The 25,635-nt window shown below is 34.1% G+C and overlaps 1 protein-coding gene and 1 pseudogene across 2 annotated transcripts in view; one reads left to right on the top strand and one right to left on the bottom strand.

Annotated features, from left to right (window-relative positions):
- The window catches only part of LOC107450796 (cathepsin K), a 70,224-nt gene that overhangs the window by 2,966 nt on the left and 41,623 nt on the right, over positions 1 to 25,635 (bottom strand). For both annotated transcript variants that reach the window (XM_087153418.1, XM_087153419.1), the window contains 3 exons: positions 15,881 to 16,004; positions 14,833 to 14,924; positions 1,042 to 1,199 (listed from right to left, as the gene is read on the bottom strand). In XM_087153418.1, the coding sequence (XP_087009544.1) occupies positions 1,042 to 1,199; positions 14,833 to 14,924; positions 15,881 to 16,004 (374 nt within the window). The remainder of the gene's footprint in view (positions 1 to 1,041; positions 1,200 to 14,832; positions 14,925 to 15,880; positions 16,005 to 25,635) is intronic.
- Positions 10,523 to 13,605, top strand: LOC147803107 (uncharacterized; annotated as a pseudogene).

Genomic DNA, 25,635 nt, shown 5'->3' with positions numbered 1-25,635 from the left:
GTATTCAAATCGATTCATTATACCATCGATAAACACTAAATTGCCGACTCCAGCAGCCGCCATTGCTCCCCAAACCATAACACTGCCTCCACCGTGTTTCACAGTTGGAGTCAAATTCTCGGGATTCATTTCTGTGTTTTTTTTCTTCCAGATTTTTCCGCGACCATCACTCCCGAACACGTTGAACTTACTCTCGTCTGTAAAAACAATTGTTTTCCAAAAATTAAAATCTTGGTCAATATGAGCAGAAGCAAAATCAAGTCTCTTTTGTTTGTTAGTAGATGAAATGAACGGCTTTCGTCGAGAAACTCTACCATTGTAGCCGGTTGATCGAAGGATTCTACAATCAGTTTCTGGATGCACTTTCTTTCCACTAGCTGTTGCAATTTGATTCTCTAATTTTGGAGCACTAATTTTCGGACTTTTCTTACTATGGTTCTTGCATCACGATCATTAAGCTTCCTTGGACGACCACATCGACATTTGTTAAGCACATTTCCGCGCATAACATAATTTCTGTAGATTGTTTAAACAGTTGACCGACTTTTTTTTACAATTTCTGCATAAGATTTCTTTTCACACTTCATTCTTACTATCATATTTCGAAGTTCTAAAGATGTTTCCTTTCCCTGACTCATTTGGTTGAAGTTACAATGTCAAAAAAATCTCGGGAAATGAAGATCAGAATAGATAACGAAACATGTAACCTCAAACTAAGACAATCTTCCAAAATAACTTCGTATGCAAATTTTTTTCCGTCCGCCAATCAGGTGTATGCAGACTTTTGCGACTTGATAATTACTATACAAATCACAAAATTACCTAGAAATTATTATTTCTGAATATTTTTATTATGGAAAACAAATTTCTTAGAGAAAACTGAAGGAGTGATATGATTTTTAAAATTGAAATTTAATTGCTTTTAGAGAAACCTTTATTTTGATCAGTGTATGTAGATTTTTGTGACTGACTGTATATTACAAATCGACATAAAATATTTTACCAAGTGTTAATAACATAAAAAAATACTTATTTCAGTACCGGTAGTTCACGAAATTTTCCGTGATATAAATCGATGCTATAACAGGTCCATAAGTTGCAACTGTTATTTTTAATGCTTCTTCGTCTTCTTTTTCCAATTGCCTATATGTTTTGATTGGTGCCTTATTTTTGGTTTTGTCATTCTTACAAACACCATCCTGAAAAGAAAAAAAACATTTCTGATTTTTTTAAAGATCTACATTAATTTTTTTCAAAATTTGTAACTACAAAGTATTTTAAAACAAAATAAGTTAGAAAGGTGTGTTGCAAAATATCAAAACAAGTTTGTCTGCCTTTATGAAACTTGAATTCTCCAGCAATCAAATAGGTTTAGATGTTTCCATATTCTTCACCGAATGGTAAATTAGATTTCAATGGCGTTTCTTTTTCCTCGCTTAAATATCAATTTATGATCCATAATATTCTTAACGTCAAAATATTTTAAATTAAGTTTTAGTAAGGATAAAAAAGGGAATTAAAATAAAGAAACAAGAGATAGGGAGCTAGAGGAAAGGTGTGGAAAATTCAAGTTTTGATTTACTTGATCCTTAATGGTAATTTTTTTGAATGCTTTTTGTGATTTCATTTTAAAGGATACAACAAATTCAGCAATTATACTTTTAGAATTTTTTTTCTTCACTTTTTCAATGCTTGTGTGTTTTTTCGTGGATTGAAATATTTCCATTCGTCTGGACGGGTGTTGTTTATCAAAAATTGAACCAAATAATTAATACGAATGTATTTTTCTCTCTAAAATACTATTTTTAATACACATATTAACATTAAAAATGAGTTGCATAATGCTATTTTGTTCGTTTTCTTTTTAATATTATTGTTGCTGCGGGGGAACAAAAGGGGGGTAATTTATCCATGAATCTCCACTTCCAATTTGAGCGGACTGTAATATCGCTGGTAAGACCTAAAAATAGTAACTTTTCTAGATCTGGTAAATGCTAGCATTGGAATACTACAAGAGAGAGAGAGCACCACCACAACCTTTTAGCAGCTTGTTTATTGCGACTCTGACTGTTACAAAACGTTACTGTAGATGGGGCTGGAGTAAAGATACAACATACTGAAATACAGTACTGTATTTCAAATATATCAGCAATGAAATAATATGCAAAAACAAACAATTGGGAAATGACATCACTTTTTTTATAAAATAGAAAACAAAAATATATATACATGTATAAAATTGACACACAATGAAATGACTTAATCAAACTTCAACTGGCACTGGTAAAATGGCTAGCTTAGTGATAGGACGTTAGAAAATACCACGTTTGGTTTTCACACTGCAAACTCTAACACATTTGTCCTTTCCTGGAAACATTTCGACAACAACTCTCAGGAGTCATTGATTAATGGGCAAATTATCGTCTTTTACTGTAACTACAGTGCCGATAGAAATGTTATCCTTTTCAAAGAGCCATTTCGATCGCTGTTGTAAATGGAACAAATAATTATTTGACCGTTTTTTCCAAATTACTTGGGTAATTTTGCTGCCACCTACTTAACCTATTATCTGAAAGATCAATTAATTCTGGTTCAGGAATGCTTTTTATAGATCTTCCTATTAAAAAATGAGCTGGTGTTAAAACATCTAGACCATCAGAATCACTGGAAAGTGGCATTAAAGGCCTTGAATTTAAAATACTCTCGATTTGATTAATAATAGTAAGAAATTCTTGTATGTTAAAGTATCTATTGTTCGTTTCAAGTAAAATTTAAATGAATTTACACCACTTTCCCATATTCCACCAAAATTTGGACTTCTAGGGGGAATAAACTTCCAATTAATTCTCTCAGCAACAAGAAATTTCGATAGAGTTTCATCTGGTTTACTAACTAGATTATACAAACGTTTAATTTTTCTATTTGCTCCTAAGTAGGTTTTGTCATTGTCACTATATAATATGGAACATTTGCCTCTACGGGCAATGAATCTTTTTAGGGTTGCAATAAAAGAGTTAGAATAGAAACAATTTCAATGTGAATAGCTTTAGTTACAAGACATAAAAAAATAGCAATAAATATTTTTTGGAACGGACCTTTACGTTGATTTTTGTTTTTTATGAAAAAAGGTCCTGCGAAATCAGTACCAGAATTTAAGAAAGGAAAAGTTGGTTTACATCGATCACTAGGCAAATCTCCCATTTTTTGAACTAAAAATCTAAGTTTAAATTTAGTGCAAATGACACAATCATGAACAATTTTTCGAGCCAAATTCCTACCATGTATTATCCAAACTGTTAGCCTTGACAAATTTAATAGTGCCTGTGCACCTACGTGACAATTTGATTTATGTAAATTTAATGAAATAAGCTCAGAAATTTTATGATTTTTAGGCAAGACTATGGGATGTTGGCTTTCATAGGGAAAATCAGAATTTGTTAGACGCCCTCCAACTCTTATAACATTTGCGGAATTATCAAATAATGGAAACAAACATTTCAGTTTGCTAGTAACATGCACTGGTTTACCTGATTTCAATAATTTAAATTCTTCTGCTAAAGATTCCTGCTGCACAAATGAACATAACTTTAATTCTCCTTCACTTACCTCACAGGATGTAAGATTTCCACTTCTCTTAATTTGATTCTTACAGTTGTAAATAAACCTATATGCTTAAGACATTACATTAATCAATTTTGAATAAGAATTTGTTTTAGAAAATATTTGGTTTGAAAATTTGAAAGGAGAAATTAATATATTAATGTCTTGCGATGGCTTGAGTTCAGATTGATACATCTTTGAGTCCCCTTCGGAAAATAGTTCACTTTCAGACTCTGAGTTCTTCCTTTGATTTATGGTGTTGGAACCCTGCCACCATAATGAGTGATGTAAAAGTTCCTTTGTTTGACAACCACGTGACAATATATCCGCCGGATTGGATATCGACGGAACATAGTTCCAAACACTATGTTCGGCCTTAAATTCAATTTGCCTCATCACTAGAGGGCGCTATTATTCATGTTTTATTCTTTCTATTAATTTTGTTGTTCAGTGTGTGTGTAAAAAAGAGGATTAAAGTTAGATTTAGAAGCGCGTGCTGTTTCTTGTCTCGTCTCATCATCGAAATGGTCCATCCGAGCCTCAGCATATAATTAAGATGAATGACAGTGACACAGTCAACGAAACTTCTAAATCAACGGAATAACATTCAAAAAACCCAAAAGCAAATCGAAAGCGAAACCATCGCACTCGTTAATTGAGAAGGTCACAAACACAATGGATCAATTACTACAGCAAAAAAGGATCCTAAAAGGTAAGCTAACTAGATTAACTAATCAAATTGACTTACTTAACAATCAAACAATATCTACTTCAATAATTGAAGTCTATGAAAATAATGTAAACACATTAAACATCGAAATCGATAAATTGAATATTGACATACTAAGCACATGTCAAGATACAGATTATAACAATTATGAAGAGGAAATGCATGATATCTTTTCAAAACTAGATAAATTAAAAATAACCTTAAAAGATGAAATGATAAAATTAAACGAAAATAATAGTACAACTATTAACAATACTGCATCTAACAATGACATATCCTTAAATACTTCAAACTGTCAATGTAAAATTACCGCGAGTTGAATTGTCAATTTTTACATCAAATTTCATTGATTGGATTTCCTTTAGAGATCTATTTTTAGCTTGCGTTGGAGACAACGATAACTTAAGTAAAAGTCAGAAATTACAATATCTTAAACTTTCAGTTAAAGGCGAAGCATTTGGTTTGTTGCAATCTATACAAATTTCTAATGATAATTATGACACAGCGTGGCAAATTCTAAAAGACAGATACGAAAATGAATCAGAAATAACAAATGCAGCTTTAAGCAAATTAGTTTCGCAGCCTAATCTAAAGCATGAATCAGCTACTGGTTTGCGAAAACTTATTGACACCACACAACAATGTATCGACACATTAAAAATTCTCAAACAACCTGTCGAGCATTGGGATACAATAATTATATTTCTATTGCGCAACAAATTAGATCACGAAACACTCAAAAATTGGTCGTTAGAAGAATCAAAACAAATTAAACCTTCTTTTCAATATTTTAAAGAATTTATGTTAAAAAGAGCAAATGTGCTCGCATCCTTGGCTAATTGCCAGAAAGAAAAACAAGGTCAAAGTTCGTTTTGCGGTTATAGGCAGAATAAAGTTTCTCATCCGATCGTCTCTAATTTATGCGTGTTTTGCAAAGGAGAGAATCATAAACTATTTAATTGCGATAGCTTTAAAAATTTATCGATTAAAGAGAAATGGACAATAATTAAAAGTAACCGTTTATGTTCTAATTGTTTAAAAGATAATAGAAGTCATCCATTCTCTAAATGTAGAGCTAGCATGTGTAAAAATTGTTCGAAACCACATAATACAATATTATGTTCAAAAAATACGAGCGAAAACAAATCAGACTCGCAAACAGAGGGCAATGAACTCACCATTACTAGCAATAGTACAGTTGTATCTCGTGGCGTATTATTGCCTACTGCGATTGTTTACGTTAAAGACATTAATGGTGCGCTAAATAAATGCAGAGTTTTAATTGATTCAGCTAGTCAAGGCACATTTATTAGAGAAAATTGCGTAAATTTATTACAATTAAAGCGTTCTAAAACAAATGTTAACGTAGATGGTTTGAGTTCCCAAAAAATTGGTAAGGTTGCAAGTTCCGTTCAGTTAGAAATTTCATCACAATTTTATAAAAACGCGTGTATTTCTGTTGAGGCATTAATCATTCCCAAAATTACTTGTGACCTTCCTCAATTTCGAGTGGATGCGACAGCTTTAACTTCTTTTAAACATCTCCCACTAGCAGATAAAAATTGCATTCAACCAGGTCCAATAGACATCCTCTTGGGAGCAGATGTATTTGGAGAAATCATGCTAAATGGACATTTTTCGGTTCCTGAACATTCTTTAACAGCTCTAGAATCTATTTTTGGGTGGATTATCCTAGGCAAAACAAAGACTATAACTAATACAATTGTATCAAACCACGCTAGTTTCAACTCAGTCGAGTATCAGCTAGATAAATTCTGGAAGCTAGAAGAAATTACAGAAGCAAAGTCCTATTCAGAGGAAGAAATTGCATGCGAAAATCATTTTAAAGAAACATTTTCTCGAGACTCTACTGGCAGATTTGCAGTCAATTTTCCTTTTCGTGAGTCATCTGAAGAACTTGGTTCATCTAGAAATTTTGCTATTCATCGTTTGCAACAAATTGAACGTAGGTTTGTCAAAAATCAGTCACTTTCTATGCAGTATCATAAATTCATGCAAGATTATTTAGATCTCGGGCACATGGAATTAATACCAGAAACGGACATTGACGTTCCAGCCACATCTAGTTTTTATCTCCTTCATCATCCAGTTCCAAACAAAATCGGGGATAAATTCCGTGTTGTCTTCGATGGTTCTGCAAAATCTTCAACTGGTGTTTCACTTAATGACAAATTGATGGTAGGACCGCAGTTGCAAGATGACTTAACAACATTGCTCATAAGATTTAGAACACATAAAATTGCTCTAACAGCAGACATTGAGAAAATGTACAGACAGGTTATTTTGAAGGACTCTGACTTTCAAAGAATCGTATGGCGTAACTCACCCTTTGAGCCTATTCAAGATTATCGACTCACTAGAATCGCGTACGGCACAGCTTCCGCACCTTATCTTGCTACAAAATGTCTTCAACAACTAGCAGCAGAAGAAGCAGATAATTTTCCTTTGGCCTCCAATGCAGTCATGAAAGACTTCTACGTTGACGATTTAATGTCTGGAGCTGAGACACTCAGTGAAGCTCATGAATTACAAACACAATTAATGCAAATGTTATCAAGCGCTGGTTTCAGTCTGAGGAAATGGTCATCAAACAGCAATGAATTTTTGAAGACAATTGATGCAGACTTGTGCTTGAAAAATACATCCCTTGATCTAGACAGTGAAAGTATCATAAAGACCTTAGGTGTTCTTTGGAACCCAGCAGACGATGTGTTCCTTTTTAAGGATACTCCAACATCCTTGACAAAACGCCTACTTCTTTCCACTATTGCCAGAACATTCGACCCTCTAGGTTGGTTGGCACCTATTACAATTAAATGCAAGCTAATTATGCAAGAACTGTGGAAGCATAAATTACAGTGGGATGACACGATCTCTCCAAATATCTCACAAGAGTGGACAAAGCTTGCAGAAGATATGATGCTCGTAAAAAACATCAAAATACCAAGACTCTTGTCACCTAACAAGCAATTTCAATTATTTGGTTTCAGCTACGCTTCCGAAAAGGCTTACGCGGCTGTCATATACTGTCGCTCAGTGCTAGATGATGAACAAATCAGTGTTCAACTTGTTGTATCCAAAACAAGAGTTGCACCACTAAAGAATGAATCTCTTCCAAGACTAGAACTATGCGGAGCTTTGCTTCTAGCAAAGCTGATGAAATTTACGTGCAGTGCATTAAATATTCCAATATCCCAATCTCACTTCTACACAGATTCAACTATCGTTCTTTCTTGGTTGGGATCGCCATCTAGCCGATGGAAAACCTTTGTTGCCAACAGAGTAGCAAAAATTCAAAGCTTATCTTCCCCAAATCAGTGGCATCACATTAGTGGTGATACAAATCCAGCAGATATCGCAACCCGTGGTGTGTCATCATCAACATTATTAACATCTCAGTGGTTTAGTGGTCCAACATTTCTGTATCAACCGATTTCTTTCCAAACAAATATGCTCATATCTCAAATGTGTGAGCCTGTGCCTGAAGAAAGAGTGTGTACTGTGCAGTCAATTGCTACAATCAGAGATTCATCTGAAGCAGATGAATTGATAAACAAATTCTCCTTTTTCTCTAAACTTAAACGTGTAACAGCATATTGCTTAAGATTCATTCACAATTGCAGAAACTCCAAAAGTAAGGTAACTGGTTTTGTAAAAACTGATGAACTTAATAATGCTATGAATGTATTGATTAAATTAGTTCAATCTGTTGAGTTTAATAATGAGATCAATGCTCTTCAAAAAAATCAACCCTTATCTTGCAAAAGCAAAATTTTATCTCTCAATCCCTTTTTGGATCATTCAGGTATACTTAGGGTGGGAGGTCGCTTGCGACATGCAAATATCGGATACGACCAAAAACATCCCATCTTACTGCCAAAAAGGCATGCCTTAACTGATCTCATTATTAGACATTATCATCAAAATTTATTACACGCTAGTGCTCAACTTGTACTATCATCTATTCAGGAAACTTTTTGGATCATGGGTGCTAGAGACATTATCAGAAATTTAATTAGAAAATGTGTTAAATGTTGTAGAATTAGAGCATTTGTCATTAACCAAATCATGAGTGATTTGCCATCCAGTCGAATTTCACCAGCTCCTACATTTATACGATGTGGAGTTGATTATGCAGGCCCGTTCCAAATTAAAGCAGCTAAAGGACGGGGCTCTAAAACATTCAAGGCATATATAGCTCTTTTTATTTGCTTTACAACTAGAGCTATCCATTTAGAGTTGGTCACTGATCTTTCTGCAGATGCCTTCATTGCAACCCTAAAGCGATTTATTTCACGTAGGGGTAAGTGTAGCGACATATACAGTGACTGCGGGTCCAATTTTATTGGAGCTAAGCGTAAACTAATGGAATATGGAAGACTAGCAAATTCAAAGGGTTATAATCAAAATGTTGACAAATTTTTGTCTGATATGGGTATACGTTGGCATCTAAACGTGCCCGGCGCTCCTCACATGGGGGGCCTATGGGAAGCGGGCATTAAATCCACGAAATATCATTTAAAACGGGTTGTGGGTGATATCAAATTAACACACGAAGAATTTGAGACCCTCTTAGCCCAGATCGAAGCTTGTCTCAATTCTCGACCTTTAACTGCCTTATCTTGTGACCCTAACGACCTATCGGCCTTAACACCAGGTCATTTTATAATCGGAAGACCATTAACAAGCATTCCCGATCCAAATTACACCGAATCTAACATTTCTTATCTAACAAGATGGCAAATAATCCAAAAAATGGTACAGCAGTTTTGGAAACGTTGGCACAAGGAATATTTGTGTAGACTGCAACAACGACCAAAATGGCTTATGCCAACTAAAAACATCGAAATTAATGATTTATGTTTGTTAAAAGATGATAATTTGCCACCTACCAAGTGGAAAATGTGCAGAGTAGTTCAATTACACCCCGGTATTGACAACCATGTTAGAGTTGTAACTGTTAGAACATCAGATGGCATATTTAAAAGAAATGTAACAAAATTGTGTCTCTTACCAAAATAAGCAGAAATTTATACTATTTGTAATTTGTACTGTCTTTATGTAAGTGTATTCATGTAAACAATTCATTTAATGTCTTATTGCATTTGTATCACATTTAAGAATTTTGAAATAGTATTTCAAGGTGGGCGGCATGTTCGGCCTTAAATTCAATTTGCCTCATCACTAGAGGGCGCTATTATTCATGTTTTATTCTTTCTATTAATTTTGTTGTTCAGTGTGTGTGTAAAAAAGAGGATTAAAGTTAGATTTAGAAGCGCGTGCTGTTTCTTGTCTCGTCTCATCACACTATTCTGTGATAGTTGTTGCATTTCTTTTACTCGATTGGCGCCATATTGTTTTAACTTTAAACAGTCAGCTTTTATCCATGCGAGAACTATTTTTGAGTCTGAATATATATAACACTGTTCGTTGGGGACATTCAGATAATTCCGTACTTTGTCTAGTAGCCTGCATGCCAATAGAGAAGATAACAGTTCAAGACGTGGAATAGTGAGTTTATAGGAGCAACTCTTGACTTAGAACACAATAGTTCTGATGTAAGCTGGCCGTTTACATTTCGAGTTTGTGCGTAAATTGCTGCTCCGTAACCAAGGACACTGGCGTCGGCAAAAACATGTAGTTCCATTCCTGATGCATTGTCTGTCACTTTGTAATGGTACTGAGCATGAAAGAGTGCTATTATTTCTTACAGATGTAGCCACCTACATGAAAAAAAGCTGGAAATGCCTTAGAAGTTTTTTTCCTAATATGATCCATCTAACGTGCCTTGCTCATGCATTGCACAGGATAGCAGAGGAAGTTAGAGGTCTCGTCTCTATCCTGAGGTAGACTCGCTTGTTTCTAGTGTAAAAAAAGTATTTGTGAAAGCCCCTTCAAGAGTTCAAAGAAATTGCACCAGACATTCAATTACCTCCTAAACCGATCCTTACGAGATGGGGAACATGGATTTCAGCAGTCTCATACTACTACTACTGCACAAATTTTGAGGAAGTTACTCGAGTCCTTACCAGCTTTTCGGATGAAGAGGCAATATCCATAAGAAAAAGTAAAAGTCTGCTGGGCAGTTCTAAAATAAAAAATGAACTGACTTTTATTTCAACTTATTTTGGGAAGCTCCCTGGAGCTATTGAACACATGGAAAAAAGAAATATGTCTTTGTCCGAGTCACTAAAGATTTTCGACAATACTATTGAAGAACTAATGTCTGTGCCTGGACCAGCTGGTCCCAGTATAAGGAAGAAATGTGAAAACGTCATCTCTGCAAATACAGACTTTGAATGCATCAAGGACATTGCAAAAGTACTTTCTGGTGATACTACAGTTGAACTTACCATATCTCCTACCATGGCAAGTTGTTTTAGGTACGCGCCCATAACCTCTGTCGAAGTAGAAAGATGCTTCTCTTTGTTTAAAACTATATTGACTGACAGACAGGAGACAAAATTTCTCTTTTGAAAAAGCATCTAGTTGTGATGTGCAACTACAACCAATCATCAGAATAAATCTGCATACAATATTATTGTAAGAATGAGTTTTCAATTTTTATTTCACACTTACGCAGTGGAGGGTTTTTTGTGTGCAATTATGTCCACTTCTTTTGTACTATTGCTACGACAGTCGAGTAAAATGAATATGTAGGTATACCGGATACTTCTAGCAACTTTATTTATACCTTGGATACCTATATGGGCTTTTAGGCATTACCAACTACCATTTTGTTCCAATTTTAAGTGCCTATTTCAAGCTTTTCAAATGACTTTTCGCCTGCCTAATTTTCAGTTTTTTATTGCCTGAAATTACGGGCTTTAGTTATAAGCTCTTCCATTTTGGAATTTAAGATTTTTATGTCTAATTCTTTACTAATAAAAATTTCCTGCAACTCGTTTAGTTCCGCTTCATTTGTTTCATAAGTTTCTTCACCTTTATTTTGCATGAAAGCGTCTAATCGAGTTATTGCTTTTGAAATACTTGATCGAATGGTGGTACGTTTCTTTTTTAGTTTGTCAAATTTTTCCATTGTTAATTGTTTTTAGTTTAGAAATTCCTCAATAGTAATAAATTTTAATGGGACATGGGACCTTAAAATGTTCAAATTTTTGAAAAAAAAAATTTTTGGCTCAAAATATTTAATAAATTAGTTTTTATCATTTGCCGTTTAAATTTTTTCGATCCGTCAAATATTTACGATTTTATAGCGATTTTAAAAAAAAAAGTGGGCGTGGCTCCAGAGTTTGTTTACATTACGTGACAGCTGTCAAATTCCGTTTTGCAACAGATGTCAAAAATATTTTTATGTTTTTATTTAATTTTATAATTATTGATGATTATAATAATTAATAATACAATGAAACAAATCTGGCAACACATAATATTAACTTTAACCGTAGGTTTGCTTACATTCTTGCATTTGTTTATGTTTTTTTGGCGTTTTTTGTAATAATTTTGAACACGTCTAAAATTACTTATTTTGATTGTTATTTATTGATTTTTTTTTACTTATTACGTTTATTTTTTGCTTCGTTACGTTTATTATTACCTTTTTACATTTATTTTTTGCTAAAAATGCATAAAATTAACTCCAGATGGCATGCTCTAAAATCACATCCATCGCTGACTAGCTGAAATTGATATAAAGCTAGATGGAATAAAAACATTGAAAATGTTTCTTCTGCTGAACCTGTTCCAGATGATCCTAATACATCTAGAAGTGAAAAAAAATTACAACTTTTCTCAGATGAATATTGTAATGATACTGATTTGCCAGTGTCATCAAGCACAATTATTGCTGATGAGGTTTGGCCTTCTCTTCTGAAAGAGTTAAAATGCTCTAGTTGTGAACAGCACTGCCTAGATGTTAGAAAATCAACTGAATATGGTCTTTCAGCTAAATTGCAAATCTATTGCCAGGCTTGCAATAATGCTTCTAGCAGTACTTTTTCAAGTCCCAGAATGCCTGACAGTAAAAAGTTTGCCGTAAACAAAGATGTGGTTGCAGCCTTTCTGAATGTAGGCAAAGGCCATTTTGCTTTGGAAAAATTCTCTGCGACAATGGGACTGAATCCAATGGATAGAAAAACATTTGACAAATTTGTTCTTCACCTAGCAGAAGAGAATAAGGCATTCAAAAATGAAGTTCTCCAAAAGTGCAGAATGAAAGTGAGAGAAGAATATAGAAAGTATAACAGTTCCTGTGAAGATGACGAACGTATTTTGAATATTGGAGTGTCATATGACGGAACGTGGATGAAACGTGGCAATTGCTCTTTGTATGGAATTGGCTGTGTTATTGACATTTTCACTGGCATTGTCGTGGACTTCACTATAGTGTCGAAATATTGCCACTTATGTGAAGTTACGGGAAAAGAACTTGGCACTTCCTCGCCTGAATTTCACATGTGGCGCGAGGGTCATAGAAGTTCCGGCATGTGTAAAAAGAACTATGACGGATCTTCAAATGTTATGGAAATGTTCGCTGCCAGCATTTTGTGGCAGCGTTCCGTTGAACAGTGCCAAATGCGGTATACTTCTTTCAGATGGAGACTCAAAAACATTCATTCATTTACAAAATTTAAAAGTTTATAAAGATGTGGATTTACAAAAAGAGGAGTGTGTTAATCACGTTGCGAAGAAGCTTGGCACAGCCCTTCGTAACAAGGTAAAGGAGTTCAAAGTGAAAGGGGATCGCATCGGTGGCAAAAAGAAGGGTGGCAATATAATAACTAGGCTCCAAAATTACTACAGAAATGCCATTGTCTAAAATGCTCCAGACCTCACCTCAATGAAGACAGCAATATTTGTATCACTTTACCACTGTTCTTCAACAGATGCCCACCCTAAGCATTTCAAGTGTCCTATAGGGGGTGATTCTTGGTGCTTTTACAATCGCGCCAAGGCACTTGGTAGAAAAGTACCAAGTCACACGACTATGAAAGTTACCATAAGTGAGGCTATTGTCGCAAAATTGCTTCTTGTCTATCAGAGACTCGCTTGTGATGAACTTTTGAAACGTTGCACATCTGCAAAAACTCAGAATGCAAACGAAACTCTGCATAGTGTAATTTGGAGTATGTGCTCCAAAAATGTTTTCGTTTCAAAGAGGCGGTTGGAGATGGCAGCTACAACAGCAGTGAGCAACTTTAACATGGGTAGTCTTGCGACAGCTGCTCTAAAAACGACAAGGGCTCGAATAATGTAGCTCGCCGTATTGATGAGCGACGTATAAAGCAAAGTAAAAGGTGACACACAGCTACTTATAAAAAGGCAGCAAAAGAAAAAAAAAATTGTGATAAGAAAGCAGACAAAAAAATAAAAGCCATTGAGGGCATTACATATGGTGCTGATGCATTTTGAACTATAGTGCTATATATAAATTGATTACCCATTGTTATGAATCCAAAATTTTAGATAATTTGGACAATGTATGAGATTTGGCATAATTTTTTTTAAAAATTTTTTGTTCTATCAACAATATAAGAATGTTTAAAAATTTTCGCAAAACTTAACCCACTTTTTTTTAAAGATATAACTGGTACTTATAATACTGTATTTGTTTTATTTTCAATCAATAGACAATCAAGCTTAAGAAATAATATAAACTTTTTCCTTCCAGAAAAGTTTTTTTCTTTTTTATATTGGTTCTTTTCTGAAGAGGCGATGAGTCGGGAATGGTTAAAAAAAGAAAAAAAAAAGAAAGAGATTGATGGTGGTTTTTTGAAATGTTGCGTCTCTGTTAATATGTGTCTGTGTTGTGCATCTATAGGTTTTTGCAATAAAATGTGTGCTACTGTGTTGTGCAAATATAGGTTTTTGCAATTTGTTTGTGTTGTGCAATTTTAAGATGCAAGCTAAACAAACAATCTTCGTAACAAAAATTCATACGTCTTTACAATACTAAACATATTGATTAAAAAGACTCCTAAGCAATTCTGAAATTGTTAACAATATCCATAATATCTGGCCTTGCAACTTTCATTTAACTTCAAACTTTGTATATTAAATAACTTTTTAAAAATATCTAGTTACGTTCGTCTCATGACGTTGAACTCGGATTCTACTGCCTGAATGGACTTTGGCTTTAAATATAAATAATAGTTAATGAGGAGCGTTTCTTCCACGATTCCTAGAACTAGAGGGTAACCCAAAACTTTGATAGCTGTACTCCACTGAGGCAAGGCAAAAATAAATGTTCTGGAGAAGACCATGGCCCACCATGTCATTGCGCCAATTTTCAATATTTAAAATTTTTCTAACACTGTTTTTGAGAAGGATTCTAAAAATAAATTAAGGGTGAACAATACGTAATACCCTGTATATAAAAAGCAATATTGGGGAATTGAAAAGTTAGTTACGAATGTGATAAAATCCTACAACAACTTTTTAATCAATACATTTTACTGCTTACAAACATACGTATTAATGTATGTAATTCTTTATATTATTCTCTGGTGTGAATCACTCACCTTGCCTGTATACGGATAATCTTTCTCGGTGTTTATTCCCTTATTTTTATAGACGTATTCCAAAGCAGGGACGGGATTACCACCGCGGCAACCTAAATGTACAGAATTAAAAGTATTTTACTAAATATTTATAAAAAAATTAAACTGTTTACGCAGAGTGCAACAAATACAAAACAAAATGACAAAGGATTTTGCTCAAATAATCAGATTTTCCCATACTGAAGGCGTTGCAGGATCCCGAATTTTGAGGGGGACAAAATGAAATTATACAGTCACAATAGTTTTCTACAGTTCACTAACAAGAAAAATAAATTCTTAAATGTGCTATTATACCTGAAGGGAAAAAAAATTATTTTTATCTCTCTTCTTAAGTTAACGGAATTTAAATCTATGATAATTCACGAATTTTTATTTTTCTGAAATTAGGTGGATTTAAAGAGATTTCTAATAATTAAGAGGGGAACATATAACTAGAAAAACTACTTGAAATGTCATTTCTCCTATATATACTTGGTGTGGGTTGATAAATGATAACTTGTCAGGCATTTAACATTTTAGAAAGAATTCTCTAACTTCCGAAGAACTTCAGGTTTATACATAATGTCAGAAGTTTGTAAAATACTAGGCGGCGCCCTTTCCAAAGATAAAGTTTGATTTACTACGTTATTAATGAAATTTCATAGTAACCTTTTTCGATACTATATTAAAAGGTCATTAATATAAAAGTATTAAATTTTGATATGAATAGTTAACGTTTATTTTATTTAGTTAAACAGAGTTCAAATCTCCAATTTTTTTTTTAATTTTTAACTTTATTTGAATTTTATTGTACTTTACTGAATCGAAAAATAAAATTCAGTATCATATTCCTTGGAAACTTTCCTTCCAAAATACATTTTTCAGTAACGCTTAAAAATACTTCCTTTTTCCCCATTTTTGAGAGCGAAAATCGATTTTCGTGCTTCCGTGCGTTGGTACCTACTTTTATTAATGTTATTTTTGCTAGTGCTTCGTTTGAATGGTAACTGACTGGCGTGTACAAGCTCACCGTATTTCTTGGAACAGTCCACAAGATTTTGTTCACTTAATCCTATCAGATCACCAGTTTTCATAGCTAAGTGAGCTTCGAGAGCTCCAGTTGTTGAAAATGCCCAACAAGATAAACACTTACCCTGTAACAAAAGTGAAGGTATTATTCTCTCATCACATGATAATGCATGGGGGGAGAGCTTGGTGGAAGGGTTCATTTTTTTATTAGTTGGAACGGTGAGAGCACACGAAATATGAGTGTCTTATGTTTTGGCTATTCCACTTTAGGATAGTCCAAAGTGTCCAATAAAGACAGTAGAACAATCTTTAAATTCTTTAGTAACAGAGCTTTCCACCAAATCTACTGAAGGTGAAAGATTTAGAGATTTGTATATCAATTGCATTCTTTCACACTCAACGAACGAAACTGTGAACGAATGAAATAAAATACTTTCACTTAGGATTAAAACTTTTCGTCCATTTTTCCTTTATAAAAACTTTTCTAGACTAGCCAGGCAATAATGAAATTGCTACGACACACCGTAGATTAGGATAAATTCTTTTTATCTTGAATTTTGAACTTTAGTTTAATGGTACTAATTTTTTAAAAGTACATAATACACTTAACATTTCGTTATCCAAAGAAAACAGTTTAAAATTCATCCAACATGTTTAGTTAAGTATTTATGAGGAACTTAATTTAAAAAAAAACTTAAATAATATAATTTCATGTAAATACTTTAAAAAAAAGGCAATTACTTTGATATTAAAAAGTTGTAGTAAGATTGTAATAAATTGATTTTGTAAAAATAATTGTTTTTTTTTCAATGTGTTTGAAAGCTGTAACTGCAACTATAATTTTCAGGATACTACTGCATATTTAACCCATGTTGAAAATGCTCACAACAATTTACAAAAGTTGGAAAAAAAACTGCAGATATTATTCGATCGGAGGCCTATCTCGGCAGTTGTCATTTTTTTGTTATAAGAATTTTTGTTTAGACTGTAGAGTTCGCTAGATCGAAGGGAATACCGAACCTGCAACCTGTTATCGAGCACATCCTGATTTTTTTTCTGCTCTCGGTAATTAACTGTAAGCGACTGCAAGATACAGATGTCATTTTTGTTATAGCGCACTTTTCCCAGCATATAAAAACTCTGTAAAACCACAAAGTATTTACTACTACTCAGTGTGTTATACACTTTTGTATTTTAATTTATTTCAAGTTAGTCACTCAGTTTTGTGACTGTATGCTTTTCCTGAAAATAAAACTTTTAATTTTATCCTCTGATGTATAAATGTTGTCTTTTTCACGGAAATGTGAGAACGTTATACTAGTTTCTACAAATCTAACCAGGTAGTAATTACAAAATTGCTGAGACACACAGTGGATTAGGATAAATTCTTATAATCTTAAATTGGAATTTCAGTTTAATTGTACTCAATTTTTTAACAGTACAGGAACAAACCTTTCTGAGGCAGTAAGCGAGCTGCGAAAGGAAAAACAGTATCCACAATTTGTAGCAAGATTCAACTATTTTTTCCTAAGAGGAAAAAAATGGGTTTTGCTAGAAAGATCATTAAGCAGGGATAACAATACTAACAACTATGCCGAGTCAACGATTCGCATAGTAAAAGATATTGTCCTAAATAGGACAAAAGCTTTTAATGTAGTAGCTTTGATTGAATTTTGTCTTGAGGTTTGGGAGAAATTTTTAGCTAGAAAACTTTTGGAATACGCACACACTCTCAGAAGAAATGTAGATTTAATATTAAAATCAGTATATGAAAAGAGCAAATACTTAAAAGATGAAAATGTGCGAGAGTGTGCACCAAATTTGTTTGAGGTGCAGAGCGATAATGATGTTAATAAATCATACACTATTAACACTGAGTTAAGGGTTTGCACTTGCTCTACTGGAATGTATGGGGCATTTTGCAAACACCAATGCTTTTTCCTTATGGAAAAAAAACTTTCTTTGCCCAATGCCCCTCCCATTTCAGTAAGGGGAAAACATGCATTGGCGAAATTAGCATTAGGAGATAAGTGTCCTTTTTCTCCAAATTTATAGACAGAGACACTGCAAAACCTTCTTAACTAGAGGAGGAATTATCTGGAGAAAATAATCAAGATAAAGAAACCATTGATGTGAAAATAGATCCTCTTAATGAAAATGCTAATAATGCAGACAAAAATGAAATGGCTGTAGAACTAGATAGAATAAAAGAATTTCTTTTTCAAAGTACATTATAAAAAATAAAAAAAAAGTTACTGATATTGTTAACAAACTTTAAAAAATCAAATCAGCCGATGATTTTGATTAACTGATGTTTTTCAAGGCTACCTTTCGAGAGGAAATGAAACAGATGAATAAGACATTTACATTAACTCCGCTCCTTTTATATCGCTAATTCTTGACGTCACTAAATCTGCACATTTAGCTGTTTTTGCTCGATATTGCGTAGGAAACGTCATTAAGGAAAAATTAATTGCGATAAGATCGTTGCTAACAACTACAAAGGGCACAAATATTTGTACGGCTGTTAAAAATTCGCTTGCTGAGAAAGAAATTGATTTGAAAAAAATTGTTTCAGTAACAATTGATGGTGCTCCAAGTATGAGGGGTAAAGAAAAAAAATGGTTTCATAAGTTTATTTCAAACAGACGTAGGACATTCAATTCTTGAATTCCACTGCATCATTCACCAACATGGCTTGTGTGCTAAGGGCGATTTAACATCTCTTGATAAAGGAATGGCTGTAGAATAATAATTTTAAAAAAAGTATGTTACACGACGAACAAAGCAATATTTTTCTAAATAAAAGCTCAGATTGAAAAAAAAAACGAGTTTGAAAACATTTAAATTTGCCAAAAGTTGACTTCAACGCCTTGAGGGCTCGCTCTAGCAAATTGCAGAGTAAATTTTACTCGGAGATTTTCGCTGAAGTTTACAGTTGTAGATTATTTAGAGATTTTCTAATTTTAATTGTTAAATTAGAGAAAATAATGTTCCACTGCTCTGACATTCTAAAAGGAAAACTAGTGGCTCTTAATGAAGATGGAAAATCCATCAGAGAAATAAGTCGGGTATTGAATATATCTTATTATACAGCTGGAAAACGGTGTTTGAGGTTTCGGCGAGAACGGTACTTATGTTATAGAAGTATGTACAGCTCACATCAATGCTTGCCCTGAAGTGAAGAGGAAGTCCAATGGTTGTTGATTGTTTGATCAAGCGTGCTTCGCCTGTTTTTTTCGCAATCTGATGTTAACTTTAAATCTTTAATTTAATATTTCTTTTAAATGTTTATATAATAAAATGTGATTGTCTTTATCTGGTCTCTCATTCATTTTTAACGCAACCTACGCTTCAGTGGTGACCTATGGACTATGAATGAGTTCATTACTTGGTCAAGCTTTTAAGCCTACTGATTTTCCAGACCTCTTTTAACTATCCTACAAGATTCCTTTTGATGAGCAACAGAATCAGGTTGCTAAAGTTGCCCTTCGTACGAAGGGCAAGCATATGAATAAGCGGAGGCAAAGAAAACAACAGGGAACAACCTTCTGGAAAACAAACGCAAGATTATAGATAGTGCAATGCGACAATACTTTCACCTACAATGGGATTACCAGCGACCAGACAAAATTTTCGGCTCTAATTGCTAACATTGATGGTGAAATGCTAGCACATGTTTCTGACATTGTACTTAACTCTCTGGACTCGGAAAAATGTAAGAATCTGTGCGCCAGACTCGTTAGTGAGTTTGAAGAGTCCCTAAAGTCGTTCAACCAAGCGTGATTTGTGCAACTTCAAGTTATGTTACCTCACCTGTTAATTCAACATGTATTACTACTGAAACGCTTGCCAGGCAAATTGAGGCGCTTCAGCTGCAAATTTCCGAGACACCGTTCAAGATCTCGCTCAAGGAAAGGTGAAGATTCAAACTTATGTTTTTATCACAACCGGTTTGGGACTAAAGCCAGGAAGTGCCAGATATCTTGTAATTATAGACAACAAAAAAAACACCTCAATCCCGTCATAGCTGGCTTCGCAGATGGATTAAGAAAGCCCAGTCGCTTATTTCTCCATGACCGGAAGACTGGCCAAAAGTTTTTGATCGATTCTGGCAGCGAAATTTCAGTATTACCTCCTTCCTCTTTTGATAAGAGAAAATGCTCCGAAAAATTCTCACTTTTTGCTGCAAATAATAGTAAAATATCTGCATATGGATTTGTTCATAGACAATTAGACTTAGGTCTGAGGAAGCCTTTCTCATGGACATTTGTGGTTGCTGGTGCAATATATGAACTCAAAGCAGTGTTTCGAATAAATATATATTTGAGTTCATCAAAGAAACATTTTTTCTAGTTCCCTGCCATATTCATGACAGATGACTCGACTGCTGAGAAAACAGCATTAGCATCAGTGTGGCCAAAAAGTGCGGAACTACTATACCATTTACACGTGGCCCAAGCAGAATGGAGTTGACTATTTTCTAAAAATAGACAGGTTTAGAAGGAAGAAAGACTTATGAAACTTTTCCAAAATGTAAATGCCATACATGGATTTATATTTCAATTTCTTTTTTAACATCAATGTATTTAATACATATATAGGAAAAGTGATGTGATACACATAGGATCGCGAACCAATGGCTAGCGACACGATATTTTTATACACGATCACAAAGTTCACTATTAGGCATACACGTAGCACCTACTCTACGAAGTGTTCGGGCGTGGGGCAGAAGCGCGCTCGTTTATTATTGTAGTTACATCATGATCTACAATTGCTAATGACGCTCAGTTTGTTTACGCATAGTCTGATTGACTTCCAGGGTGTCAGGAAAATAAATTACTCAAAAAAAAGGAAAATGGATGATTGAGTTAGACACATTTATCGATGATAATAGTAACCTAGCTGAAACCCAGACACAATTGCAATTTTTGGATGATTACTCTTATAACAACGTTAATCCCGATATTATGATGATCGGATATTTTGCTTTATTTGTTAGCAGAAAGTTTTCTAAGCGTCCGGCATGTTTAGACAGCCTAATTTTTCAAGATGTTGATCCTCCCTATGCTGAATTAATTAATATCAAATGGTGGGTTTCCCACAGAGGAATTATGTAACTGCATCTCTTTATTAGCGAACACAGCAATGTCCACTTTAAACAATATCAAATTAAATATAAGGGTACAGGGGACCTTCAAATTTGAAAAAAGTGACCAAAATTTTCATTTTGATTTTTTTTAAAAAATAGATGTAATAAGCTTTCAAAAAAAAAATTGAAAATCGAATTATTTTTTACTGAGATATGAGCATTTTAATTAGGCCACACCCCTTTGTTTACCTTCAGAAAACAAAAGTCTATAGCTTGAAGCAGCCGATTTTTTTAGATTCGTTTTAAGTTAAATGTGCTTTGTATTCCTCATTTGAGAAGGGTTTTTTTTTGTAAATATAATTGGCAACACACTTACTTAGCTGATTGCTTGATTATTAAATGCTTTTGTTTATTTCTATCGTCAAAATTGCTCTTTTTTTCGTTATTTCTACAACAATCAGATTTTTCCTAAGCTATTATTCTTACTAAATTGTTTTCGTTAGGTGTTAAATTGTTTTTATTACGTTTTTGAGTTGTTTTTATTGAATTTTTTGACTAATGGATTTTATTACTTCTAAGTGGAGAAAACTGAAAGGTAGAATGAGTAGAAACAAGCAGGCCTGCTCTGAAGATGCAAAACTAAGGAGGGCGAAGAATACGAGTCAAAAAGAAACTGTTAGTTCTGTTGCTGATTCGCCACAGTTGAACTGCATTATGATAGAATATTCTTCATCTCTAGAAACAGGAAGAAATATTCAGAGCAGTACCTCACAGTGCAACATTATAGATTTATCTTCACTTAGCTCACTTTTAAAAAATGTGCATTGTAGTCACTGCAATAAATGTAACTCAAAGATTGAAGAGCATATAACATAGAGATATGCGTCAAAATTTGAGCTCAAATGTGAAAGTTGCGGGAAAAGTTTTGGCTCAACTTTCACTAGTGAGAGGGAAACTTCAAGTAAGAAGTTTGACATTAATTGCAAATTTGTATCCGCATTCCGGTCTATTGGAAAAGGATACACAACAATGGAAACACTTTCTTCCACTTTTGGAATGTCAACGATGGACAAAAAAATATTCACTAGATAGTCTAGCTGAGCAAAACTTTCTGATGAAATCAGAAATGCTGCGTGTTTCTAGAGAAACAGTAATAAATAAACATTGGGAATCAAAATCAAACGTGTCCCCGGGTGATATCTTAGAAATCAATATTTCATATGATGGAACATGACATAAACGAGGTCATACTTCTCTTTATGGTATAGGTCTTGTTATTGACATTTTGACTGGACTTGTAATAGACTACGAACTGCTGTCAAAATATTGCCATGATTGCACAATGACAGCAAAAGATTTGGGAATAAATTCTGCGGAATATGGTATATGGAAAGAATCTCATGAACCGGTGTGCCAAAAAAACCTTCAAGGTACATCGGGGAGTATGGAAATGGAGTCTGCCTTGATTCTGTGGAATCGATCTGTAGCAGAGAGTAATATGCAATACACGACTGTGCTGTCTGATGGTGATGCCAAAACTCACCAGTACCTAACTGTCAAAAATGTATACGGCTGTAAAATTGAAATCGAAATAAAAGACTGTGTCAATCATGTATCCAAAAGACTTGGAACTGCCTTGTGAAACAAGGTAAAAGAGTGGAGAATAAATAAAGTTACTCTTGGCAGAAGGAAAAAAGGGAATCCTACTGAGGCCAATATAAAGAAGTTGAAAAATTATTTTAGGAAAGCGATTGTGTGTAATGCTCCAAATATATCTTTAATGAAAAAAGCAATTTAAGCAGCACTTCGTCACTGCAAGTCAACTGACGCCAAGCCCCAGCACCGTAATTGCCCTGATGGAAAATATTCTTGGGGTTTTTTTCAAAAGGGCACTAGCCTTAAATGAAAAACCAAAATCGCATACGCTAAGGAAAACATATCTTTCGGGTGAAGTTTTGGAAAGCGACTTGCCTCGGATAAGATGCTTTCTCAATGCATGTCTGCAAGCACGCCACAGTTGCATTTGACGCAAATGCCCAAAAGAGGTGTTTGTGTCAAAAAAAAGGCTGGAGCTGGCAATTTCAGCAGCTTTCAGCAAATACAATTTAGGATATGTTAAAAGTCTGAAATTAAGCGATAAAAGTGATAGGGAAAACTCGATATTAATAGTGTTACGGCGACTTCACCAACTGACAGATTAGATGCCAAAAGGGAAGCCCCTTCTTCATCAACCAATCACAAGGACTTTGAAGGGTTGCCTCTGAAAGGGAGAAGAATCTTGGAGAGCAGTCCGAGAGTTGATTGCTGACCAGTCTTGAGAAAAGACGCTTTCATATTGAGGGAGAGAGGTGCAGGGGTATGTTGGCTATTTTCTATACTTTAATTTTGTAGTATTATGTGTTAGGGTTTAATTATGTTATTGTAGTAATCTAGATTGTAATTAAGATAACCCGAATTAAAATTTATTCTAAATTGTAGATCTGTTGTAATCATGTTATAATTTAATTTAATTTAGATTAGATAGTTTAGATTTAGAGATCCACGTGCGACTTTATAGGTAAAGCCGAATTTATTAGATCTTACTAAAGAACAACGCAATGTATTGTCAACTTCGAAACATTGGCGCCGTGACACACGGCATTTTTTTTAATAAATTTAAAATGCTAGGGAACTTTGAAAATAAGTTTAATTTCGACACGTGGATTTCTATCTTAACCATCTAGTTATATCAATGAGTAGTTTTAATGCATTAATAATTAATTTCTTTAAACTAAGTACAATTGTTTAAAATTGATAATTATCTCTTTTTTATTTTTAATAATAAGAAATAGGAATTAACTTAGATAAAAAAAATTTGGTTTGGCAGCTAAGTCTTGCCACGTGCATCTACTGAATAGCTGATCTAGCTAGAAATCCAACCAGATTATGTAAGCTGCAAGTTAGACCCCGTGCGAATTTCCCTAAGACACGAGAGCGCGTTTTGGAACTAACCAAAAAGGAGACACTTATGGATTCCAGAGAGGAGTAGCAATAATAATTTTCTTTTAACTTACATTAAATTGTTATTCTTAATTAGTAAATTGCCACAGACCCTCTGTATCCTTATCCCCCTCCAAAAAAAACAAACAAATTGTTCCTTCCAAAGAATTGATACTGCTAAACATTTTAGATTCAGTCATTACATCAGCGGCTCCAGTGCTGAGTTTTCCACATTCATCGACGTTGTTCCAGTCCAGATTAGACGGATGTCATTCATCGACGTTGTTCCAGTCCAGAGTAGACGGATGTCATTCATCGACGTGGTTCTAGTCTTCAGTACAGTTGATTCTTCGACACGGTTACAGTATTCACCCGCTGATCTTCAGCCTCAGCTTCAGATCATCTTCATCGGAGTGCTTAGAAATCTGACAAAGTGTTCGACGACTTATCGGAATAGACCCCCCCCCCCCCGAAACATTCCAGATTCAGGCATGACACCCGTGCCGACTTTCTATATACAGCATCAATTGTCCCGGTTTGGAGTATGAGTGATTCTTCGACCCTGTTCCAGTGTTAGCCTGTTGATCCGAACTGTTAACACTGCCTCTCCTCAGCTTTCGATCACCTATACATGTATAATACTTTATGGGACTCTAAGCAATTGCCTCTTGTCACCTCCCTCCCTCACGATGTACGATTTGTCGGCGGAGGAATGTTACGGCGACTTCACCAACTACCAGATTAGATGCCAGAAGGGAAGCCCCTTCTTCATCAACCAATCAGAAGGACTTACAGGGGTTGCCTCTGAAAGGGAGAAAAATCTTGGAGAGCAGACCGAGAGTTGATTGCTGACCAGTTGCTTTTTGATGATAGCCCCCTTTTTTAAGCTCTTTGCTTTTATTTTCTTACATATGTGTATGTTGAGCGTTTCTAAATAAAAGGATTCTCCATGAAAAATTGGTATTAGAATAGTATCAAAAATATTTTTGACTTCGTGGAGTTTTTTTTTTTTTTTTCATTTTCCACAATAAGAGATTTGAGATATGGTGCGGCAAGTTTTTCTATTTTGGCTAAATTTGTTTCGTAAAAATCAGTATTTGGAATATTGATATCAGTAATGTTTGTCTTGCAAAATTTTCAATAGAAAAAGTCAGTTTGCTATTATATTGAACTTTATCATAATTATAGTTGTTTCTGAAGCCCAAAGAAATTGATGAGCATAAAATTATTTTTTCACTAATTTTAGCATATTTTTCAGGTGCTTTGTTGGAATACATTCAGTGTCTGGCTCCAAAGTAGAAAAGGAAAAGATTGTATCAAGGGATTCACTCTAAGATTTTAAGCTTTCTATCTTTGACAGTTGGGTGAAAGATTGTCGAAATTCATAAATTTTTTATTCTTTCTTTCATTCACAGGGTGCGTAAAATTTTTAAAGGTGTTTATTTTGCTTATATGAAATGATCTGTAGAGATTAATAAAGTCATTTTTGTTATTTGTGATTGTTTTCTTTTCATTATCTATAATTTATCAACATGTTTATGAAATTTTAATAAAAAACTTTGTGTTATTTAAAAAATTGAAACATTTGATGTTAGAATTACCTAGTTTAGATTTTGAGAATAACTTAATTTTCAAAAATTGTGGTATTAGGTGTTCTAATTATCATTTATATTCTGTATTCT

The sequence above is a fragment of the Parasteatoda tepidariorum genome, chromosome 10, assembly GCF_982258835.1.
Source record: "Parasteatoda tepidariorum strain Cologne lab strain chromosome 10, Ptep-v5.0, whole genome shotgun sequence".
Classification (NCBI taxonomy): Eukaryota; Metazoa; Arthropoda; class Arachnida; order Araneae; family Theridiidae; genus Parasteatoda; species Parasteatoda tepidariorum.
Note: the sequence above shows the minus strand (reverse complement) of the source record. Positions and strands in the feature narration are given on the sequence as shown.